Below are 24,868 nucleotides of genomic sequence, written 5' to 3' on the forward strand. Positions count from 1 at the left end.
TGTCATACTGCCAGAGCAGCAAATTACATTTTCACTCACTTTACATGTAAAAGGGCATTAATGTAAATGAGAATCACACAAGCCTCACCCAGCAATTCCTGCATCTAGCCCAGCAGCTTGTGGTTGAAGTTGAGCGTATCTTTTAGGAGACATCCAGCTTTGATTATAGACCCAAAGCATTGTGTGGTGTATTGCATTATTCTAACAGTGGGATGTATGGATTCTTTGAAATTGCAAGGACTTCTTACAATTGTGTTCTTTGCTGATTACATTGACTTTACTGCTGACCCATTGGACTCTACATGATGACGGCTTGACCTGTGGTCCTTAAACTGATATATCAAAGAGAATTGCCAAAATGAGCCACTAGCGAACTGTAAGCTAGTTTGGTATCTGTGTATCTGGAACCCCACAATGTGCAAACTCTATGACCTGGAAACTAGAGCACTGGCCTGGAACTCAGAAGACGGGGCTTCTATTTCTGGTTCTGCTGTTGGGTGACCCAGGGCAAGTCACCTCACCTTGCCATGCCTCAGTTTCCCCATCTGTAAAACAAGGGCTAGTGATATAACCTCCTTTGTCAAGCACTTTGACAAGCACTACTTGTGGAAAGTGCTATATAAAAGCTAGGGTTATTATTACTCGATGTGATGTGCAACAGCTCACTTAAAAGAAAAATAACTGAGTGGTTACACAGGACTTCTGCAGCTGTTCTCATGGGGTAGCTCTCATGTTTGATGGCCTTATTCAAATTTATGCAAATCCTTAACCTGCTTGGTTTGATTGTGGTGACCATACGCGTAACCTAAGCAGCTGGAATGTGTGTTCACTCAGTTGCATCTAATTTTATTGCCTGGCCAAGTTCAGTTTTTACTTTATTGCTCAGTGGCAGTGCTAACTGGACTTTATACAGAACATGTCCTGAAGAAGAGCTCTGTGTAAGCTCAGAAGCTTGGCGCTCTCTCTCTCATCTACAGAAACTGGTCCACTAAAAGATATTACCTCCCCCACATTGTCTCTTTACATAGAACAGGTATTTGGGGCAGTAAGTCAATATGATGCATTGAAGCATCGAAGCCTCTCAAATACCTTGCCAGACACTCCCAGAATCTCTCTTGCATCTTGTTTGGGTTAGGCACCCATTTAAATATATGCATTTGCAAACTGCTCTTCAGTGCAAACACATTGAGTCCTTCTCAGTTCAATGTTTCAAACTGTACAGAATGGAATCTGTCCTTATGCTGATATATCGGGATAGCTTAGACCTGGGGGCTCATTATGTGTTTGTTTTATTTTAACATTAGGTGGTCACTAATGTTTTTGTTCTGCCAAGTGCGATTAAGTGGCACTCAACTCCCGCATCTACTCTGGAATTCATTTACTTTTTGTTCATTTATTTCCAGCATCACGAACCAACCTGTTGTATCAGCTTGCTCGGTAAGGGATCCATCAAAGCTCATAGTCAGCGCTGTCTGGCCACGAATGTATTTTGTTTTTATATGTCTTTTCAGGTTGTGCTGAAAGCAACACCCTGTGCAAAACGGTTGCCTTTCTTGTGTCTCTGAGACTGCATCCCTCGGGCTGCACACCTTCCTGTCATCTTGTGATCACTTCCACATTCACTGCAAACAATAAATCTCTGCTGTTTACTTACCTTTGTATTCTGTCTGTACGCATTTTTGATTCGCTGCACTTCAGTTCTTTCACTGCTTTTTAACACGGTGAGAAAAGAGTTTTCACCAGCCTTGAAAATATCCAGCCCTTTGCAAAGTCAAATCCAATTCTCATAACAACCTTGCTTTGACCTATGTATCTCGCAGTTATGTCATTTAGTCTCTAATTAGTAGACAGTATATCTATGAACTGTTCCAATTCACATGGCTTAGCTTTAATACACAGGCCTGTAACATAATGATCCACGGTCTCATCTGGCACCAGAGGAAAATGTACTTTTCCCAACTGACCTTCTTGCATGGATCCCAGTGTTCCAAGAATTTTCGAATGGCTGCGTGTTGCCATTTGCCGTTCCCTTTGTGCTACCACGTGCTCGTACCATAGCTCGCCAATATTCGGGGCCTGGCCCAGGTACAAGCGTGGGGAACTCCACCCTCTCAGATTTCTCCGCCATGCCACTTGCTTCCAGGACAATTTGGAAGTGCTGCAAATGGTATCCCTGCTCCAGATCTCTTCCTGGTTCCCTTCTAATCTGCAGGATGCGGGTAGCTTCATTTGAGGCAAAGATTCCCTTAGTCACCATGTAATAAAGACAGGTTTCAGAGGAGCAGCCGTGTTAGTCTGTATCCGCAAAAAGAACAGGAGGACTTGTGGCACCTTAGAGACTAACAAATGTATTAGAGCATATGTTTTCGTGAGGTAAACCCAATGAAGTGGGCTGTAGCTCACGAAAGCTGATGCTCTAATACATTTGTTAGTCTCTAAGGTGCCACAAGTCCTCCTGTTCTTTTTATGTAATAAAGATGTGACACACAGGAGTTGTGGGGCAGGGTTACAAAAGGTTATATCCCCCTCACCTGGCAGGCGTAGCATCCACTCGCTCCCATGGCTACTGTTACAGCCCATTGGGAATTCCAGGTCTGAAGATTCCTAGCTTTAGACTCCATGTCAGATTTTAGCTCTGGAGTTACTCATGGCCAGGACATAAACCAAGGCCCCTGCAGACACGTTACCATAGCTCAGCTGTTACGGTTCTTCCGTCCATAGGCCAAGTCCCGCCGCAGTGTGGCTGCATACCCAACGCTGACGCTGCATTTCAGCGAGTACCGCACTGCTAGAAGTGCCATCCGGTCGCGGGCATGACATTAAATGGTGGCCCCTGCTGCCTGCATATAGGTGGAAATGAAAGATCCCGGGGCACTTCCTGACTCATAGACTTTACGGTCAGAAGGGACCATCATGATAGTCTAGTCTGACCTCCTGCACAACGCAGGCCACAGAATCTCACCCACCCACGCCTGTAATAAACCCCTAACCTATGTCTGAGCTACTGGAGTCCTCAAGTTTAAAGACTTCAAGGCGCAGAGAATCCTCCAGCAAGTGACCCCTGCCCCATGCTGCAGAGGAAGGCGAAAAACCCCCAAGGCCTCTTCCAATCTGCCCTGGAGGAAAATTCCTTCCTGCCCCCAAATATGGTGATCAGCTAAACCTTGAGCATGTGGGCAAGACTCACCAGCCAGACACCCAGGAAAGGATAACTGACTCCATAACAGAGATTGTAATAGCCAAGGGGGTGAGATGGTCATGTCTAAGGCCTGCTGCATGGCTAGGTTTAATTGGCTGGGTTCAGTCTGAAGAAACCCAATTCGATGAACTGCACGGAAACGGTCAGTGCCTTTGGGGACTCTCAGGTAACTTCTCCAGCTCCCAGCTTGCAGGGCAGGGAAGGAGACATTTTGAAGGGGAGTTGCATTCAGCACAGCACAGGAGGAGAGACCCGGCCTGGGAAGAAAACACAGTCTAGTGACGGAGAGGATGATGATGGTGATTGATTTGTATTCCAGTAGGGCCTAGAGGCCCAAACCCCATTGTGCTGGGCTGTGTGGCCAAACAGGGAACAAAAAGAGGATCCCTGCCCCGAGGATCTTACAGCCTGCATTAAACAGAGTCCTGGGGGAGGAAGATGCATTCGAGGTCAACCTGAGCGGGGAGCTTCACTGAAGGGCAGCCCGGGCAAGGGAGGCGAAGGCCAAGTGACCCAGGGTGGAGGCGCCGCTCCCCAGCCTGGGGAGAGGGGCGGGAGTGGATTATGCTGGGCACAGGAGTGGCTGCCACGACCACCCAAAGGGCGGCCTTCCCATCCCTCCTGGGGGGGAGGAAGACGCAGGAGGGCAGGGAGCTGCGCTGAAGGGCAGCCCAGGGAAGGGAGGCGAAGGCCAAGTGACCCAGGGTGGAGGCGCCGCTCCCCAGCCTGGGGAGAGGGGCGGGAGCGGCTTGCACCGGGGGCCCCGGGGAGGCGGTCACCACCAGCCCCGGCGCTGGCGGATGGCCCGGGCCCCGGCTCAGGCCGCGGCGGGGGCGGGCGCGGGGGCGGTGCGAGGCCGGGCCGAGGGAGCGCAGCCCGGCGAGCTGCGGCAGCGAGTGGGCTCCAGGGGAGGCTGCCTGCGCGGCGCGGCGCGGCGCGCACCCCCCCCCAGCGCCGGGCTCCGGGCAGGGCGGGCGATGCAGCAGGCGAGGGAGCAGCAGCAGGTGGTGCTGATCAGCCGCAGGACAGGAGCCCGCCGCCGCCATTAAACAATCGCCGCCGCCGCCGCCGCCGAGGGAAGCTGCAGCCCCGGGCCGGGGCCGCGCCGCGCAGCGCAGCGGGGGGGAGGCGGCCAGGGCTGGGGCGCTGCGCAGAGGGGGGACAAAGGCGCAGCGCGGGAGGCGGCGGCGGGCGGCCCAGTGCCTGGGAGGCGGCGGCGGCGGCTGGTCCCGGCCCAGGCAGCAGCAGCCGGAGCCGAGCCTGACATGATGTTTCCGCAAAGCCGGCACTCGGTGAGGGGGGGGCGCGCGGGAGTGGGGGGGGGGCTGATGGCACCCGAGTGTGCGTGGGGGGGCGGGGGGAATGCGCGGGGTAGGGGGGGGAGTTCACTGCAGTGGAATGTGGGGTGGGCGCCCCGGAGTGCGCTGGGGGAGGAATGCGTGGGGTGGGGGGGTGGGGGGCTGGGCGCCCCGGAGTGCGCGGGGGGGGGGCGGGGAGTGCGTGGGGTGGGCGCCCCGGAGTGCGCGGGGGGGGCGGGGAGTGCGTGGGGTGGGGGGCTGGGCGCCCCGGAGTGCGCGGGGGGGGGCGGGGAATGCGTGGGCTGGGCGCCCCGGAGTGCGCGGGGGGGGCGGGGAATGCGGGGGGTGGGGGGCTGGGCGCCCCGGAGTGCGCGGGGGGGGCGGGGAGTGCGTGGGGTGGGGGGCTGGGCGCCCCGGAGTGCGCGGGGGGGCGGGGAATGCGTGGGCTGGGCGCCCCGGAGTGCGCGGGGGGGGCGGGGAATGCGTGGGGTGGGGGGCTGGGCGCACCGGAGTGCGCGGGGGGGGCGGGGAATGCGTGGGGTGGGGGGCTGGGCGCACCGGAGTGCGCGGGGGGGGGGGCTGGGCGCAGCCGAGTGCACATGGGGGCAGGGGAATGCGTGGGGGGGGGGTTGGGCACACTGGAGTGTGCATGGGGGGAATGCGTGGAGGAGCTGGGTGCACTGGTGTGGGGGGGGGTGCCTGGGAGACTCCGAGCACAGGAGTATGTGTGTGGGGCGGGGGGCTCTGGGGTAAATGCAGGGGGCCCCGGAGGGTAAGGGGATGCGTAGGAGTGGGAGGGCCTGGAGGCGAAGCTGGTGCTGGGGATATGTGCTTAGGGGCTGGGCCGGGTGGCTCGTGGCTGAGAGGCCCTGGCGGAGGTGGGGTGTAGGGAGGGGGCTTAGGAAGTGAGAGGGTGGGGGTGGCATGGGGGGGTCAGCAGGGCACGGCGGGGAAGTGGGTGGCTGGTGGTCCCCTTAACCCAGGAAGTGCAGTTGGGAGAAGCTGCCACTGCCTCCTCGTGCTTGAAGGGCCTAGCCCCTGGCAGCAGGGAAAGGGGGTGTTGCTGTGAGGAGGGGGTGGTTTGGCATATTTTGGGGTGCAGTGGGGTAATTGGGTGGGGTGGTGGGGCAAGCTGGGAGGGATATGGAGGTGCCAGGTGGGACAAGTTGGGGGGTCGAATGCTGGGGGTACGGGTTGTGGTCTGCTGTGGGGTTGCACGCTTGGGGGTTCTACTTGGAATATGGGGGTGCTGGGTGCAGCAGTGTAGGGGTTGGGTGCTGGCTGGGGCAGGCTGGTGGAAGGGGTGCTAGATTTTGGGGTGCTGATTGAGACAAGTTGGGGGTTCAGTGCTAGATGGGGCAGGCTGGTGGGATGCAGGAGCTGGGGGTACTAGATGTGTTTGGGGGGATGGTGGCTGGGACATGGTGGTGGGAGGGGTGCAGAGGGTATTGGGGGGAGTGTGGTGTGTTGGGGTGTGTGTGTCAATCAGCACATTTACCTGAGTAGCTTTTTTCCTTTGCATAAAGCTGGTTGCTTTGCTCCCTCTGTTTTTTTGTTGTTTTTTTTTTTTGGGAGGGGGAAATGTGCTCACTGGAATATTTCTCTTCTCCTCCCCCCTTACTGCAGTGGGGGCTTGAGCCCATGATTATCCTGACAGAAAAGAATAAATGTTTGTTCTTCCTCCACTTTTTAATACCCACGTCTATTTAGAGCCATGTAGGAGTGTTGCCTTAAAACAAACTAGGCTGGAAGATCGGGGGTGGGGGAGGAGGGTGTCATAAACCCACCTCCACCCTTGTCAATTCTCCTTGTAAAATTCTGTGTCGGATTTCTCGAGTGGGGTGCTTCCTGGTTGAAGAGGTGCCCTGGTTCCTGTTATTAAAGGAGGCGTTGTGGCAAAGGCCCTGGGAATGGTGATCAGCGAGGTGAAAGCAGGGCTTAGCGGTTAGGATGCTAGCCTGTTTGTGCCTCAGTTTCCCATCTGTAAAATGGAGATGATGAGCCCTGCTCTCCCTCACAGGGGTGCCGTGGGGATAAACGCATTAAAGATTGGGAGTCGGTGAGATATCTGGCCCTCTGCTAAGTGCTGTAGACAGCAGGGCAGTGCCAGGGCTACGTGACCTTGGGCAAGTCATGTCATCTTTCTGGGCCTGCATTCCCTATCTGAGAGATGGGGGTAATAGGTGTCTCCCAGGGGTGGAGTGCTGCTTAATTCATAGACTCATAGAATATCGGGGTTGGAAGGGACCTCAGGAGGTCATCTACTCCAACCCCCTGCTCAAAGCAGGACCAATCCCCAACTAAATCATCCCAGCCAGGGCTTCGTCCAGCCTATGAATTAATTCCAGCTCCTTGGAGCAAAAGTGCTCCAATGCTGTTCTTGCAGTCATTGCTAGGGGCCTGGAAGCAGGGGGTGACTGCCCAGTGCTGACCCTCATCCGTGGGGCGTGAGGGCAGCTGTGCTGGAGGGGCAAGGGCTGGTCGGGGCATTGCTTTCCCTCCCGCCACATTGCCAGGCGCTCTGTTCTGTGTCGTTAAAGGGCTCGTCTCACCTGCCACAGCAGCTGAAGTTCACAACCTCCGATTCCTGTGACCGGATTAAGGACGAATTCCAGCTCCTGCAGGCTCAGTATCACAGGTGAGCCTGAGTGCCCTGCGGCTAGCCACAGCCTGGCGGGCGACAGTGTCCTCCAGCCCTTCTGCGCCTGGTCCGGCTCTCGGTGCCTAAGGACTGCTGGGAGCCAGCGGGGATGTTTTCCAGTGCCCAGGCCAAAGTGTGGTGTTGTCTTGGTGACACCCCTCCTCCCGGTGAGCCGTAGCGGCTGCTCTCCTAATACGTGACGCTCTTGGTATCTAGCCAGAGATGGCGGTGATAAATGATGCTTTCGCAGGTGGGTCCCCAGGGCCTGTCACTCGTTCTCTTCTGGTGTGACGCTTTAAAAATTAAAAAAGGGCTCTCCAGGCCGGGAAGGATTGTCCAGAGGCTGATTTGCTCGATCGCTACGTGATGATAGACGGTTGGAAGAACCAGAGCAGTTTCTCTCAGCCTTCCCCCTAGTATAGCACTGCAGTTGCCAGGGAAATAGAACTGATCCTAACAGGTGATCCCAGAGGGAGGAGAAAGAGACCCGAGCAATGTGCTTTGGAGGAGGACTTCCTTCCCAGTGGCCAGACTTGAAATGTAATTGAGTGCATTAGAGGAAGGATTGGCCATGGCTAAAATGGCAGCAGGTTGTGGAAAAAGAATAATCATGCAGTGTTATAACCCTGTAGATAATGAAAGCTGAATGCTTTAAAATTTTCCCTTGAGCAGCAGTGCTGTTGGTTTGTCCTTTGCTCATCTATGACGAGGACGATGGACTAGCCAGTTGCACTCTGGTTGGGAGTTTCTAATCAGTTTTGCCTTCTAACTCCCATGCACTAGCCCGTGGCGGCAATGTTTCGGTTGCCACCGCTGCAGAGGAATGTTTAAATTAAAGAATTTCAAATTTTTCAAAGAAATGTTTCTAAGGATCTTAAGATTTGGCTTTTATTGTAACAACACCTAAAATGTGGGGGCTAAATCAACCTGATGGTATCCTCTTTAATTATCGAATCTGCCATTAGGATCTGTCCATTTTGTGCCCTTATGGATATGACTTTTCATGGTTGTTAGCTTGTACATCTAGCACGGCTATGATTTTCCCATGTGCCTTGCATCCCAGTCAGGCTTCTGCTGAACAGTAGGAGTGCAAGTTCATAGAATCATAGAATATCAGGGTTGGAAGGGACCTCAGGAGGTCATCTAGTCCAACCCCCTGCTCAAAAGCAGGACCAATCCCCAATTAAATCATCCCAGCCAGGGCTTTGTCAAGCCTGACCTTAAAAACTTCTAAGGAAGGAGATTCCACCACCTCCCTAGGTAACGCATTCCAGTGTTTCACCACCCTCCTAGTGAAAAAGTTTTTCCTAATATCCAACCTAAACCTCCCCCACTGCAACTTGAGACCATTACTCCTTGTCCTGTCCTCTTCTACCACTGAGAATAGTCTAGAACCATCCTCTCTGGAACCACCTCTCAGGTAGTTGAAAGCAGCTATCAAATCCCCCCTCATTCTTCTCTTCTGCAGACTAAACAATCCCAGTTCCCTCAGCCTCTCCTCATAAGTCATGTGTTCCAGACCCCTAATCATTTTTGTTGCCCTTCGCTGGACTCTTTCCAATTTCTCCACATCCTTCTTGTAGTGTGGGGCCCAAAACTGGACACAGTACTCCAGATGAGGCCTCACCAATGTCAAATAGAGGGGGACGATCACGTCCCTCGATCTGCTCGCTATGCCCCTACTTATACATCCCAAAATGCCATTGGCCTTCTTGGCAACAAGGGCACACTGCTGACTCCTATCCAGCTTCTCATCCACTGTCACCCCTAGGTCCTTTTCCGCAGAACAGCTGCCTAGCCATTCGGTTCCTAGTCTGTAGCTGTGCATTGGGTTCTTCCGTCATGCCAAAAGTATTACAACAGAAGTCTGTGGTGGGCAGAAGTCGCTATTCAGAAACGACTGATTTCCCAGAACACCTCTGCCTTCAGAAGAGCCATATATGGTGTATGCAAGTGCCAGAAATACAGCTGCAGTAGACTGTAGGTCTTTCAGTGGGAGACATTTGCGAGACCTAATCTGCTGGGAAGAAATAGGTTCTGGGCAGGTAAAGGTAAAGTTGTTCCTCGTTTGAAATACAAAACCATGGCACATGCTGAAATTCTAGCCGTGGAAGTCACCTGCTTTATTAAATTTAAATACATTAAATAATAGAAGATTCTGGTTTGGCTTTGTTTTTTGAGTGTCTGCATTGTCAGGAAACTAGTCAGGTAATTGTTACTTTCCCATAATGCACCCAGAATCTTTTGGGAGAGTGTGTGTAATCCTGTCCCGATAGCCCATGTGATAATTTCTGGAAACAGATCTATGCTTCAATCCTTCCTGACACCTGTGACTTAACTCACCTAAGTAAGGGCTGCAGGAGTGGATCCAAGGAGTGTAAGCCCTTCTCGTCACTGGGCAGTCTAATGCTGTTAGAGGATCTCTTTAATTATTTGTAGACACAACACAAAGACAGTCTGTATCCCAAAGAACTTAGTCTTCTTTATAACCTCTCGATTGCTGTCGTGTTCCGGGGGGCCCATTGCACTAGGTGCTGTACAAACATACAGGAAACAACTGTTCACGAGCTGAGACTTGTAGCTCCCCCAAAGCCATTGTGATCTCTAGCCATGCTCTCTGAGCCGCTGTCTGTTTTCGCTCTTTCAGCTTGAAGTTGGAATGTGACAAGCTGGCCAGCGAGAAATCAGAGATGCAACGTCACTATGTCATGGTAAGGCTCCTCTCCAGTAGCGGAGGGCGTGGGGCGGAGGCGAGGGGCGTACCCAGTGGGACACGGTTAAACAGAACTCTAACTCTCAGATCTGCCCAATACACGACTCCCCTCCCCTCCCCCCATCAAAGTAACTGGAACGCGGCTTATCCACTTGGTGGGTGACCAGCAGATGTCACCATCTTCCTGCCTCTGTTGTGTTGCCACGTGAGGGTGGGGTCCCCGGCGAGGTGGGAGGGGAAATTTAGGGCAGATGTGTTAGAAGAATGGTTGAGAACCGCTAAACTACAAATACAGATTTGATGGGCCCCAAAGAGAGGAGAAGTTAGAAAGCTGGATTTGTAAGGAAATAAGTCAGATTGTTATGGGGCCAGCAGAGAGTAGGCTGCCGTTGTGCCGGGCGCTGTACAGATAGTCCGTGTCCTAGAGAGCTTAACGAACAAAATAGACAAGACAACAGAGTAAGGGAAACGCGCATGTCACATGCCATTTTCCAGCAGGGAGCCGAACATGGTCTCCAGGCACTCAGATACCACAGCGAGAAGGGTCATTAAAAACTGACCCAGAGGTATTTTGGGGGAGACCTGAAGGTTCTCAGGGCAGTGTTGGCAGGGGCATCATGAGACATGGCAGGGAGTTGCCAGTCCTGGGAAAGGGATATCCGTGTTCTGTAAGCAACAGGCAGGAGAACTTGGGGCCAGCCAGCCACTGGAGAAGCAGAGGTGTTACGTGCTAAGGAAGATGGAAGTGGAGTGAAATCAAAGGGGGGCTGGGGAAACCCCCAGCTGACAGGCTGGTGGGAGGAAGCACGGCCAAGCAGTTCCCGCTCAGACCTGGGCATCAAGATCCAAGGGTTTGATTCCTGGCTCTGCTACTGACCTCTCAGTGCGTCAGTAAAATGGGATGTCACTTCCCATCCCAACCTGATAGGAAGTAGTGAGGCTTTGACTTGCTAGTGGTGGTGAAGGGCTGGAAGGCAAGGGCGAGACAGTGTTCTCCTCAGCTCGGTGTATTGGAAACTAGCAACGTTTGAAACTGCCGTAAAAGTGGGTTTTGTGATGCAAACGCCAGACAACGCTGACTTGTAGCACAGCTGCTGGGCGTAACTTAGACCCCAGGCTTGATCCTTCGTTACCTCGTACAGTCATCTACGCCAACACAGAGTGGGTGTGAAACGCTGCCACGTCAGAGCGGTGGGTGCTGGAGTGAAGGTGCAAGGACAGCAGAGACTCAGGCAGGGAACTGGCTGCTTGATGCACGCTTTGACGTTGGCATTCGTTAGGGAAACACTGTTCTGCTGTTCTTCTCCCAGACATGGTCAAAACTCAGCCCTCGGTAGTGCCATCTTTGGACAGGGGGTTGCCGTCGTGTATAGTTAAACATGCACCTTTAACTCCCGGCCACAGGTGGGGAGGGGCTGGAAGGACAGAGTCTGCAGCTGGTGATGAGGCTTGGGCTGACATGCTCGGCTCAAGGACTTGATGGAAGTTCTTAGCGCTGTCCATAAAGATGAACCAGAGCCAGGCAGACAGCTGCTGCACTTGCCCTGGAATGGAGAGACAAGAGGCAGGAATGAATGCAGAATTTCTTCTGGGAGGAGTTACGGATTTAAAAGCAGAAATAAAAAGGGCAGTCCCACTCTGTATACATCCCCCTGCCTCAATCCCAGGCCTTGGTTGCTACACGAACAGGGGAAGTTGGCTGATAGGGGTGCTAGAGCTGTTTTTTGAACAGGGATGGGGAAGTTTTGACAGCCCCAGCTCTCATTGATACGTGCTTTGAACCAGAGGTGGCGGAGGATAGGGGCTTGGGACAATGTGGAAGGGTGAAATTCTTTTCATGAGCTAGTGAGTACCAGCAATTCTCACCTTCTGCCAATTGGTGGGGCTGGGAGCGAGAGAATTCCTGCCATTTATTAGGTAGTGCCTGGGAGCCCCAATCTGGGACCGGAACCCCGTTGTGCCAGGTGCTGTACAGGCACAGAACAGAAAACCAGTCCCTGCCTCCCAAAAGCTGCCCACCTAAGTAAATCATTCAGTTTAATCCCACGTGCCCCCTGCAGACAGCTGTTGCCCTCTGTCCATCGTAGCCAGTAGCCCGCTAGCGGGGAGCGAACAGAAGGGTTTTATTTCTGAATTTGTTGGCTGCTGTGGTCATGAAACTTTGAATCGCAATTAGCGAGGGCCCCTGTTCCCTGGTCGGCTTTAAAAACGAAGAGAAGAAAATCCTCGCACGGGAGCATTGACATTAATCGGAATGAAGCAATGAGCGGATCCAAACGGCGCTACGCAGTGAACACGAGAACACCCCAGAGATGCAGCACTGGCCTCGTTGAAGTAGACAGAAGCTTTTTCCTTTGATACCAGTGGAACCAGGATTTCACCCCAAGTGTGCAGAAAAGGATGTGAAACCCTCATGCTCCAGGGCATAAATCAGCCTCTAATGGGGAGATTAATTCCCCTCCTGACCCGTACTCCTGGAACTACTTACTGCAGGGTTTCTTTCACCTTCCTCTGACACTATGTTCATAGAATATCAGAGTTGGAAGGGACCTCAGGAGGTCATCTAGTCCAACCCCCTGCTCAAAGCAGGACCAATCCCCAATATTTGCCCCAGATCCCAAATGGCCCCCTCAAGGATTGAACTCACAATCCTGGGTTTAGCAGGCCAATGCTCACGCCACTGAGCTATCCCCCCTCCCCCCGCCCGTTCAGTGACTCCAATCCGGCTCCTTTGCAACTTCGTTATAAACGGTTTGATTGTTTGTGACGCTCGTTGCACGTGGAGTCTTGAGTTGTTGCTGTTTCTCTTTCCTCTCCCCCCTGCAGTATTACGAGATGTCCTACGGGCTCAATATCGAAATGCACAAACAGGTGAGACAAGCTACTCTCTCTGGGCGCTTTCTGCAGCTGCCGGGGTGGGGTGGGGTGGGAGGAGGTTGGGCTTTCTAAGAAGTTAGTTACTTTCTTCACTGAACCTCTCTGACCTGCCCCACCCCGCCTCTGCTGGCTTAATTTCATTTTGGGAGTCATCAAAAAGCCATGAAGCTTCTCTAGGCTGTAAGATTTGAGCTGCTTTCATGATGGATTCATTTCCTTGGGCTCCCCTGCACAGATGCACGCTTGCCTCGATGCTTGCTGGTCATTATATTTCCATGGCAGATGGCCATGGATTTGGGGCTAGAGTCCAGTTGGAGAGGGGAGACTGGGGGCGGGATGGGACACTCCATGCTCTGCATGTCTTGTCAGATGTTCGGCTCCGGTGGAGAAGGTGCAGGACCGGAATGAGGTGGGCATCTCCAGGGGATTGGGGAGGCACAGTGGTCCATAGACAGGCACAGATCAGAGGTAGGGCCCCTGAAGGGTGTGATGCCAGACTGAGCAGCCTCCCCTCCGGAGAGCTGTTGGAATGCTCAGTACGACACAGAGCTGGGCCTAGTTCATAACCCCCGGAAATCTTGTTTGGACTTGCTGATCTCCTTAGCAGCTGCTGCTTCCTCCCTGTCACGTGTTCCACTGAAAAGGCAGGGGAAGCAGGAAGAATCTTTTAAAGAGTCTTTGAAAACAATTAGCCTGTGATTCACGAGGACTTGTGCTGTATGGGTTTTTTTTTTTGGTTTTTGGTTTTGTTTTTTTAAGTGTTCCCAGGCCGTAGAAAATGCTTGTGGTCCACTGTTGTATAACAGCCCCAGGGACGGGCAAGCTGCTGGCAGACGGGGAGTCTCTTTGATGGGGAGAATCTGGGAGGTTGCAGATTTTATGCACCTCTTAAATCTCTCTTTGGCGTGGGGGCTGGTAAAATTCGGTCTCTTCTGTGGGCCTCTGGGTAACTTCAAACCCCTGCTGCTGACCCAGGCCCCAGCACCAATCCAAAATTAAATGTTTCTAGTTAAAGGGCAACCCCTGCTCTGGATGGAAGATGCTGCAGAATTTGGCAGGCCCGAGTAGGGGACATGAAGCACAGTTTGTAGACCCCAGCTGTTTTCAGTGCTTTCTGGAGGCCTGATTTTCAAAAAGCAATGAGCCCCCACTCCTAAGGAAATACCCGACCCCTTCTGTTGTCTCACGTTGGGCACTCAAAAAAATCACCAGTCCCTATACATATGGATTTCCTCGTTCCACGGCTATTTAAATAAAACCAAAAACTGGGTTCTGTCTGCACCTTGTTTCTAGTCTGAATTTGTCTCGCGTCAACTTCCAGCCACTGGACCTTGTCAGACCTCTGCTAGTGTGAAGAGCCCTCGGTTTTTATCAAACGTCTCTTTCCCGTGCAAGTGCTTCGGCTGTGATCAAGTCACCCCTTAACCTTCTCTTTGATAAGTTCCTTGAGTCTGACGCTACCAGGCATGTTTCCCAATCCTTTAATCTCTCTCCTGGCTCTTCTCTGAATCCTCTCTAGCTTTTCATGTTAGGTCCCCAACCTGCTTCATGGCTTCTGTAAAGCCCATTAGGTGCCTGTCTGCAACATCAACCTGGCCCTGTATTCCTCTCCCTTCAGTTGGAATCCGTCCTTTATTTTTATATATATATATTTTTTTATGAACAGCTTTGCTCATTCCCCAGGAGAAGTGTTAAAAAAACGTTTAGAGTCTCTTTAGTAAACCCCATGGGAACCAACTGACACTGTTGTTTTATCTGATCTCTGCTGTGGTTTTTTTCTTTTTGCCCTTATTAAGTATCGGCCTTTGTCTCTCCCTGGGCCTATTGGTTGTTATTAACCAAGTCTCCCACTTGCTAGCTCAGCTGCTGGGAGAACGTTCCTGGTGCAAACTCTCAAGATTTATAGAATTTAAAAAAAAGAATAATTTGTGGGAGGGGGTGAGATGATTCCAAGGAGACCTACAACTGATTTCACCACCGCCTCTCCCTCTTGGAAGTGAGAGCAACAGTGAAACAAATGTCTGTCTGAATCTGAGCATTGTACATAATTCAGCACTTCCCAGTCTGGTTTCTAATAAATTTCCTTCCTATAGGCCCCTGCTTTCTTTATTAAATGCATATTTGAGTCCCTGAGAGGGAAGGGAGAATATTGAAAACTCAGTTGGTGGGATCAGCAGGATTTCGTTTTGCAAGGGTCTGGAGTGGATTTATTTTTTTTTCTAAATGAGTCTGGGTGGCTCCTGCTAGGAGGCAGGGAGGTTGGGGGTTGGGGGGCTGCTCAGGTGAACAGACCTTGATCAGGGCAGATAATCTGCAGGGAGTGTACCAATTTCTTCTGACCTTTTTTGTTTTTAATTCCAGGCTGAAATTGTCAAGCGGTTAAATGGGATTTGCGCTCAAGTCTTGCCCTACCTGTCTCAAGAGGTAACCTTTTTACACTGTGAATCGCGGGCAGTGGGGACTTTAAAAACACTGCTTAGAAGAGCCTGATCCTGCCAGTTGCCAAGTGCCTTCAGGTCCCTCTTGAGTTCAGTGGGCATTGTGGGGCCACCCCATCGATTTGGGCAGGTGTGGTCAGATAATTTCAAGCGCTCAGCCCTCCTGATCAGGCCCAGGTTGTTTCCAAAGAGCTCTGCACCCGATGCACCAAATCTGGAAGATGTGATCACTTGCTTTAATGCCTCCATTGGAGCTCACTAGGGCTGTCAAGCAATTAGAAAAATTAACCGTGCAATTAAACAATAATAGAATACCATTTATTTAAATATTTTTGGATGTTTTCTACATTTTCAAATGTACTGATTTCAGTGACAATACAGAATACAAAGTGTACAGTGCTCACTTTATATTGATTTTTGTTTGCAAGTATTTGCACTGTAAAAAACAAAAGAAATAGTATTTTTCAATTCCTCTAATACGGGTACTGTAGTGCTATCTTTCTCATGAAAGTTGAACTTACAAATGAACAACTATGTACACAAAAAACTGCATTCAAAATAAACAATGTAAGATTTTAGAGCCTGCAAGTTCACTCAGTCCAACTTCTTGTTCAGCCAATCGCTCAGCCAGACAAGTTTGTTTACATTTTCAGGAGATAACACTACCTGCTTTTTGTTTACAATGTCACTTGAAAGTGAGAATGGGTGTTCTCGTGACACTGTTGTAGCCGGCGTCGCAAGATATTTACGTGCCAGATGCGCTAAAGAATCATATGTCCCTTCATGCTTCAGCAACCATCCAGGGGACATGCGTTCATGCTGATGCCGGATTCTGCTCGATAACAGTCCAAAGCATAGCGGACTGACACATGTTCATTTTCATTATCTGAGTCAGATGCCACCAGCAGAAGGTGGATTTTCTTTTTCGGTGGCTCGGGTTCTGTAGTTTCCACATTGGAGTGTTGATCTTTTAAGATTTCTGAAAGCATGCGCCACACCCCGTCCCTCTCAGATTCTGGAAGGCACTTCTTCAGATTCTTAAACCTTGGGTCGAGTGTGGTAGCGATCTTTAGAAATCTCACATTGGTACCTTCTTTGCGTTTTGTCAAATCTGCAGTGGAAGTGTTCTTAAAACAAACATGGGCTGGGTCATCATCTGAGACTGCTGTAACATGAAGTATATGGCAGAATGCGGGTAAAACAGAGCAGGGGACACACAATTCTCCCCCAAGGAGTTCAGTCACAAATTTAATTACCGCATTATTTTTTTTTAACAAGTGTCATCAGCATAGAAGCATGTCCTCTGGAATGGTGGCCGAAGCATGGAAGGGGCATACGAATGTTTAGCACATCTGGCAAGTAAATACCTTGCAATACCGGCTACAAAAGTGCCATGCGAATGCCTATTCTCACTTTCTGGTGACGTAAATGAGAAACGGGCAGCATTATCTCCCGTAAATGTAAACAAACTTGTTTGTCTGAGCGATTGGCTGAACAAGAAGTAGGACTGAGTGGACTTGTAGGCTCTGAAGTTTTATGTTTTGTTTGAGTGCAGTTAAGTAACACAAAAAATCTATATTTGCAAGTTGCACTTTCATGACAGAGATTGCACTACAGTACTTGTATGAGGTGAACTGAAAAATACAAATATTTGCACTGTAAAAATGATAAACAAAAATAGTAATTGAAATCAAAATGTATATTATTTTTATTACAACGCAAAATACAATGTATATGAAAATGTAGGAAAACGTCCACAATATTTAATAAATTTCAATTGGTTTTCTATTGTTTACCAGTGCGATTAAACCTGTGATTAATCGCGATTCATTTTTTTGAGTTAATCGCATGAGTTAACTGCAATTCCTCAACAGCCCTAGAGCTGACCGTTCTGAAACTCTGGCCTGAAACATTTAAAGTAGCCCTTGAGTGTTCTCCCCCTTTCTACATGTTATGGCTAAAATATCCTGTCCTTTGTGGAGCATCCGCAGACGAAGATGGCCTCTGTTCTCGCTCCATGAATTTCCCAAGATTAGAGTCATCGGCTGTTTCTGTGAACTATGGTTGGGGCATGCGGGCAGCTTATTAGAAGGACGGAGTGTGTATTTAAAAAAAAACAAAAAAACACCTCCATGTGGCTGTTCCTTAATATTTTAATTTCTTTGCTTCAATAATTAATGTACTTGCTGCCTCTCTCTTTTTTTTTTTTTTTTTTTTTTTAAAAGAGAGACTGATTAATTGGAGAGGGAGGAGGGCATTAGGGGAGAACCTGACACCTCAATTTGATTTTGACTTGGTCATCTTGGCGTGTTTACATTTGCAGTACAAGTCTCCTTAAATGATGTGACGTGCAATGGAATTGTGGTCGGAATTAGCCATAGGGGTGGGGGGAGAATTTAAGGAACTTGCAGGTCAGAGCTCTTTAACAGCTTAGCCACAGCTAAACACTCTCTGTCTTACTGCATGGCTCTCACCCTGCCCCTATGCCAAACTTGAGAAGAATCTACTTGCTGGAGATAATATTCAGAGACTTTTTCCGATTGCTACCCCATGGACCAATTACCATAGTGCCTTTTCTGAACACAGCTGCTGCTGTTCCTGTTCTGAATTTTTCTAGCATTGGTGCTGGCCTTCCCAGTGGCTCTCGAAGCTGCCTGCCATCAGAATTTGTGCCCAGGTCATGTTCCAGGGCAGGGAGCATTTGATCTCTGGAGCAAATACGTGGGTGCTTAAACTAACCAGTGTTTCTTCCTTGCTGCTTTTCATGGGGGCTGTGAGGCCTCCAAGCAGCCTGGAGTTCGTTGCATGGTCCAACTAAAGGGTAAAACTCGACCTGGTGCTGCACAGGGACCAGAGTCCAGTTGGAGCAAATCCTGACACTTCTTTGGTGGTGCAGAGGCCTTTCTTGCATTGGAAATGGGATGGGGGGGATGCATGGGCCCCCAGGTGGCAGAGTCCAGCTGTACTGGGGATCCAGGGTGAATAAAAATCCATTTCTTTAATCAAAGAAACTGGATTTTTTTAATTTAAATATTTAAAATTTAAATTTGACATTGTGACAAGTGTTAAGGCCTAAATTTACTATAGTCTGTTAAAATAATTTAAATTGTATTAAGCAGTACATATTTGCACCTGAAGTCTTAAAGTCAAACCACTGAACTGGTAGCAGGCACCAGCGAAGTACCTTTAACCAGCATTTGTTGAAGTGCTAACTCAGCTTTTGACCGCCGTAGCCTCTTTTGCAGGTGCAGGGGGAACGTATTCTTCATTTTAGTTTATTCAACTTATTCAGTTTGGTGACAAGCTCATTCAAAATTGAGAAAGCAATTGGGAGTTGGAAAAAGCAGGAATGTTGGCCTTCACAACATCCCCTGGCAATGAGTTCCACAGGTTGACTGTGCGTTGTGTAAGGAAATACTTCCTTATCTTAATTTTAAGTCTGCTGCCTATTAGTTTCATTGGTTGCCCCTGGCTCTTGTTGTGTGAAAGGATAAATAACACGTTACTTTCTCCGCACCATGCATAATTTTATAGACCTCTATCATATTTCCCCTTCGTCATTTTCTAATCTATGTATAAAAAGGAGGTATGAAAGGATGAGATCTGCTAGTTCTAATATCTTGAAGGACACTGTGACCAGAAACAATCAATTCAGTTCACTAACTACAGGTAATACTTCATTTGTTTAATAAATCAGTTAGTTTTAAATGCAAAACGTGTTTTGATTAAACTTAATTTTTTCCTCTCATATCCTGCCCATTTAATGTAGTTTTATTTAACTAATAATTTTTAAAATGTTGTTGAGCTTTTTTAATTTTGTATTTCCACCCAAGTGGAAGAGCTTGACACACCACAATTAAAAAATTAATCATCTAGTAAATAAGAAATGAGTCATTCACCATCTTCTAACAGAATTGCTTAAATAAATGTGAAGAGATACAGTATATCTTCCTGGTTGGCAAAAAGAAGCACCTAATTTAGGCTAAAGGGTATATTTAGTTGCAAATCAATTTGTTACCAACCGATGAGAATCCACCTTTCTTTAGGAAAATAACAAGAAAATACAGATGCAAAACAAGATTAAAATGGATTATTATAATCAAGGGTACTGCTTGCTGATCTAAATCATGATTAAAATTGGTGATTTTTAAATTGTTTTGGTTTAAATCGATCTACCCTACCGAGCCATGTGCTGGTACGGGAGTTTGAGGTTGGGGCAGTGGAGACAACTGAGAAGGGATGTAATAGAGGTCTATAAAATCGTGAATGGGGAAGTGTTGTTTACCCCTTCACATAACACAAGAACCAGGGGCAACCAATGAAATTAACTAGGCAGCAGATGTAAAGTTAAGATAAGGAAGTATTTCTTCACACAACACATAGTTAACCTGTGGAACTCATTACCAGGGGATGTTGTGAAGGCCAAAAGAATAACTTGGTTCAAAAAGGAACTAGATGAGTTCATGGAGGATGGGTCCCTCAATCCTGAGATGGTCATGGACACAACTCCATGATCTGGGTGTCCTTAAACCTCCAACTGCCAGAAGCTGGGACTGGATGACTGGATGGCTCACTTGATAATTGCTCTGTCCTGTTAGTTCCCTCTGAGGCACCTGGCACTGGCCACTGTTGGAAGAGAGGCTACTGGGCTAGATGGACCATTGATCTGACCCAATGTGGCCATTTTTATGACTAGTCCAAGGCATCCTCTGGCACCATGTGTGGTGGGAAGGTGAGGGAGTGGAGAGCCCCATGCCCCTAACTGTGCTCATCAGAAGATGTCCCCCAAGGCCATAAACAGGATTGAAACAATATACAGGCCTTTGAGGGGGTGCCCTGCATTGGCTGTGAAACATAACCCAGGAGTCCCCTGGCCTAGGCATAACTCTGTTGGAAAAGTCTGGGCTGGTGGCTGTGTTATGGAGAGGAATGCCCTGCGGTGAAGGCCCTGGACTGGGATCCAGGAACTCATGGTTCTGTTCTCGGGTCTGCTACAGACTTCTTGAGCTTTACCTCCCTGTGCCTCGGTTCCCCGTTGGTGAAGAGGGGATAACACCGGCCTGTTTAGCTCGTGAGCTCCTAGGAACAGAGATTCTCTCACATCTATCACCCTAAGGCCCCGGTTTGAGCTGGGACGTGTAGGTGTCCCTGTAGGGTGAATAATAGCCATAATAATGACTGGGTTTGTAGCTCTGTAGGGGAAGCCAATGCTAAAGCGCTCAGGCTTGGGGAAGCTTCCCGTTCCTTCCGCTCCTCCATTTCCTCCAGGGACGGCATCTGTACTGGAATGGAGAACCTGGAACTTGCTCACCAAGAAGCAGGAAACTTGCAGCTTCCTGACCCAGTGCAAGCTTGTGCCCCATGTGCTGTGGCAGCATTTTGCCCTTTGATTCCCTTTCCGTAGCGTGGGGCTGATCCTTGATGTCGGGTGATCCTTTGATTTTTAACTCTTTGTGTTGGGCTTATGCCATTTAACCGGCCTCTCTTTCTCCGGAGTCTGTAGGGGGCTGGACAGTAGGCCATGTGGCTGTTCTGCCATGTGGCCTCCCTTTTCCCCTCTACTGCTCCCAGCTTTGCCAGTCTCTCTCCCCCTTGATCTGGAGGGACTGTTACATCTAGGGCTGGAGGCTAGCCTGCTCTATCTGCGCCCCAGCCATTGAAGGTGCCAGTTAGTCCCCCCTTGTCCCACTGGGGGCTCTCTGGTTTGCCCACTCCCCTGCTGTGTATCTCCCCTGGGCAATTCGTCTGGTGCAGCAGGCGGGGAGGGGTGGCACACAAGAGCGGGCAGCCGTGGCATGTAGGAAGAGGACTGAACAGACTCTCACAGTCAGGGTGTGAGTCATCCAGGTGGGGCAGAAGGGGGGAAATCTTGCCCTGCCGGTGATGTCTGTTCTGCAGGTGAAGGCCGGACATTGCCAGGGCTGGTGAGGGGGCACCTTTCCCGGGTTCAGAATTCACATGTGCAGCTACAAGTAAATCCAGAGAGGGGCAGGGGCTTCAGGTCGGGAACAAGCAGAAGGTGCTCAGCTCCTGCAAGCAAAATCTCTTGGCTTGCTACCCATCAGCGGCATATGTACATGGGGCCGGATCCTGCAGCGCATGCTCGGGGGAACATCTCTCCTGCCATTCATACGCAGGGAGCATTGCAGGATCAGGCCCTTTTACAATCTCCCTCCTCACCTGAGCCTCTCCTAGGACCGGAATTAACCCAGGTCGGGATGCGTTTAACCTGCCTGGCAGTGCAACCTGCTGGGAGAACCGAGGGGTCACTGGCCTGGGCTAGACCCAGCCGTGTTGAGTAACGCACAGTGATTTTAAATGACTCAAAAGCTGTCTTGTTTCCCCCCCTCCCTTCTCTACCCCCCCCAGCACCAACAGCAGGTCCTGGGAGCCATTGAACGAGCCAAGCAAGTGACCGCACCAGAGCTGAATTCCATCATCCGTGTACGTGATGCGCGGTTAGGAGCGGCTGTGGGGAGGGGGGAGAGCATGAACGCCAGCCTCAGATCCCTTTGGCTAAACCCGGGGCAGGAACCAAGTGACGCCAGCCTGAATTCTTTAAATCAGACAGGCCCTGGCATGCCACAGGGTGGGGCCACAGTGGAGAGGGTTGTAGCTCTTCTGCAGGGGAACTGGTGGGGCTCTGAGCCCTGTCCCCTTGGCCTTTGCCCCCCACCCCACCCAAACCGACGCAGGCTGTTGGCACATCGTTGTTGCCAGCAGCTGCCTCTGATGCCCCCCAAGCACCACTCACCATATCGTACACTGATCCATGCACACATGTGCCCTCTGCAGAGCATTTGACCTCGCTTAAGCCAGCTGGTTGCAGCTCTGCCCTGGCCAGGCTGGGTTGTAGAAGTTGCATCAGGCTGGCCTGGCCCAGCAAGAGCATGTGATAAGAGCCCAACTGGGCTGCCTCGGGCCAGGCCGTGTTCTGCGCTCACTCAGCCATCAGCAGCCGAGCTGCGTTCGAGTACCGGTGATGTGAGCGTCTAGACAGGGCTGCGGGGGTCCGTCTGGCTCGGCTCCATCCGTGCAGCGCAGGAACAGGGCTAGAGCCTGGTCGCAGCCCAGTGACCTTGCTCCCGCACAGGGTCAAAGCATAAGGCAGGGCTCGCGCAGCAGGTTTGGCTCCAAGCACCCCCAGGGCCCGGAACATGGCTGAGCCTAAAGCTGTAGCCTGGTCTGGACACAGCTCAGTCATGAGTGTAACTCATGGGGGAGGGGAGGGTTACAGGTCCTCCTCTGTGCCTGATCCGCATTGGGGGGCGAGTCTGTTACAGGGCCCTACAGAGCCCAGACTCTTCAGCTCAAGCTTGAGCGGCCTACGCTTTTAGTGCTGGAGGTCGCTGGTTCAGTCCCAGCTGTTGGCCAAGATGGCATTTTGAGATGAAGCCTTTTGCAGCTGGGGTACCCAGAGGCAGCAGCTTCTCCAGCGGAGCGGGGCCCTTAGCGGGAGTGGGGCTGCCCGCTTCCCAAACGACACATGACCCTCTCCCGTTGTCTGTCTGTCCATCATTCTCTACAGCAGCAGCTTCAGGCTCACCAGCTCTCGCAGCTCCAGGCTCTGGCTCTCCCCCTGACTCCGCTGCCCGTGGGCCTCCAGCCCCCTTCCCTCCCGGCTGTCAGTGCCGGCACTGGGCTCCTCTCGCTCTCCGCCCTGGGCTCCCAAGCTCACCTCTCCAAGGAGGACAAGAACGGTCACGACGGGGACACCCACCAAGATGACGACGGGGAGAAGTCGGATTAAAGTGAGGGGTTGGGGGGGAGGGGTTCAGTAAAAGATGCAGTATCGCTCTGGTCAACACTCCGCAGAACTGCAGTAGTCTGTACGGTGGCAGCCCACCAGGCACACAACCCATGCGGTGCCCCCCCCCCCCCATGCCCGGGATGGGGGGGGAGTGGGAATCCGAGCCTCCATCTCCCTTGAGAACGGAGTAGAAATGAGGCAGCAACAAACACCACGGCTACGAACGCGGGGCTGTTAAATTCCACTCTCCGCCAGCCCCCCAGATCCCTCGCTGGCCTGGGCTCGGGCCAAGCACTGCTGTCCCCAGCTCTTGGCCCGCAGTAGGTTGATCTGACCCCGGGCTGGGCAGATGGGCCCAGCTGTGTCTGGACTCTGGGTACTGCATGCAAGCCCAGTGGTACCGTTCTGCCTCTTTTCTCCCCCCGCCGCCCCTCCCCGGTGCGTATTTAAAGATACAGACCCGTTCTCCATCCCAGTCCTCCCTGCCCCTCCACGCCCCCACCTCTGTAGGTTTCGATTGCGTCTCGCTGGTTCTGGACCGGTTCTCTCTCGGCACCCCACCTACACTAATGCCCGCTTTGCACCTTGCTGCCCTGCATGTATCCCTGTTTAACCCGTCCTGGGAGCACAGTACTAGTCCAGCGCCCCCAGGCGCCAGGTGTTTCTCTTCGCGCTGCTTCTCCACTTGTGGCTGGAGCCCCCCCGCCCGCTGGCCCTCCTCAGCCTTGGACCTGGCTGTCTGTGATGGTGGGAGGAAGGGAGGGGAGAAATCAGACCAGATTAGAACCCCCCCCCCCACACACACTTCCCTGCCCCCCCACCGTTTGAAAAAGGATACTGCAGCTTTCTCTGTTTCTATTTCAGTGCGCTAGCGTGTCTTTCTTTTAAAAAAAAAAAAACACAAAATGGAGTTTAAAAAAAAAAAAAAGAATCTCGTGTTTGTATATAGTCCTTTAGAGAGAAATCTTGTTTTGCTTTTTGTGTTTAATCACTCGACCTATACTAAGAGGAACTGAAGATGCTGTATTGAGGATGTTACTAGCTGTGCCTTTCAAATAAAGAAATAAGAAGGTTGGTTAACCCCGCGAGTCAGCTGCTGCTCTCTGGGCCTTTGGTAAAGAGAAGGGGAGAGGGTGGGTTCTGTTCTACCCCCTGGGGCAGAAGCACAGGACCTGGGTTCTTTGCCTGACTGGTTGTGTGGCCTTGAACGGCCCTGCTCCGTGCCTCAGTATCCCCATCTGTAAAATGGGGGTGGGTCTTCCTATTATGGCTGAGTCAACTGAGATCACTGCCCTGCTGGGTCTGTACAGCACCCAGCACCTAGTGAGAGGCAGGGCCTGTCCCAGAGAGCTTAGACTTACATAGACCAGAGAGGGAGGATGGGAGGGGGAAACAAGGCACAGAGAGAGGAGGTGACTCACCCCGCAGGTCAGCAGCAGAGCTGGCAATAAAACCCGGACTCCTGCTCAGTGCTGTATTCACTGGACGGTGCTGCCTTTGCTGGGTGCTCTGAGCAGTGGGCGAAGAACACGCCCAAGGCCCTGATCCTACGCACACTGCATCAGGCGGTGAGCGCTCGGTGTACATGAGTGCATGCTCCAGAGGCCGTAGGAGTCAGGTGTGCTTTGAGCATGAGGAAGGGTTTCCCCAGAGCCCACCTGCTCCATTACCGTGTCCTCAACAGGGGCTTCTGCTGGGAGTCTCTGAGGTTGGGGAAGCCCTGCCTCAATTCTGCACCTGGCCATGTGTGCTCTGCCTAACCCCTCCCCCCCTCCCAAAATCAGGGCTACAGCTGAAGTTGGCCTTCCAGTGGCAGTGAGATTTCCTTGTCTCTCTCTGAGTCTCTGTGCCGTTGCGGTTTTCAGAGGGGGTAGGGAGCCTGAATCCCACTGATTTTGGGGGGTTTAACTCCTGTGACAATCTTCCCTGCCTGTGCACATGAAACCGAGTGA

General features: G+C 51.2%; 1 protein-coding gene across 2 annotated transcripts; it reads left to right on the plus strand.

Annotated features, from left to right (window-relative positions):
• Positions 1–4,096: 4,096 nt before the first annotated feature.
• TLE5 (TLE family member 5, transcriptional modulator) lies at positions 4,097–23,996 on the plus strand. Of its 2 annotated transcripts, none has more exons than XM_084614280.1 (7): positions 4,097–4,491; positions 7,038–7,135; positions 9,786–9,849; positions 12,678–12,722; positions 15,090–15,152; positions 21,536–21,610; positions 22,698–23,996. In XM_084614280.1, exons 1-7 carry the CDS (start codon positions 4,465–4,467, stop codon positions 22,914–22,916), a joined length of 591 nt encoding a protein of 196 aa, XP_084470406.1. In that variant the 5' UTR covers positions 4,097–4,464; the 3' UTR covers positions 22,917–23,996. The 2 variants fall into 2 exon arrangements, with proteins under 2 accessions (XP_084470406.1, XP_084470405.1); XM_084614279.1 differs by having other exon boundaries at positions 4,105–4,491; positions 22,695–23,996.
• The last annotated feature ends 872 nt before the right edge of the window (positions 23,997–24,868 follow it).

This window comes from Lepidochelys olivacea, assembly GCF_965140295.1.
Source record: "Lepidochelys olivacea isolate rLepOli2 genome assembly, chromosome: 25".
NCBI lineage: Eukaryota > Metazoa > Chordata > Testudines > Cheloniidae > Lepidochelys > Lepidochelys olivacea.

Excerpts from the sequence above, each read along its gene's own strand:
- TLE5 (XM_084614279.1), top strand. The coding sequence starts at position 4,465 with ATGATGTTTCCGCAAAGCCGGCACTCG. Across the intron at positions 7,136-9,785 it reads CTGCAGGCTCAGTATCACAG|CTTGAAGTTGGAATGTGACA; the intron begins GTGAGCCTGAGT and ends TCGCTCTTTCAG. Across the intron at positions 12,723-15,089 it reads ATATCGAAATGCACAAACAG|GCTGAAATTGTCAAGCGGTT; the intron begins GTGAGACAAGCT and ends TTTTAATTCCAG.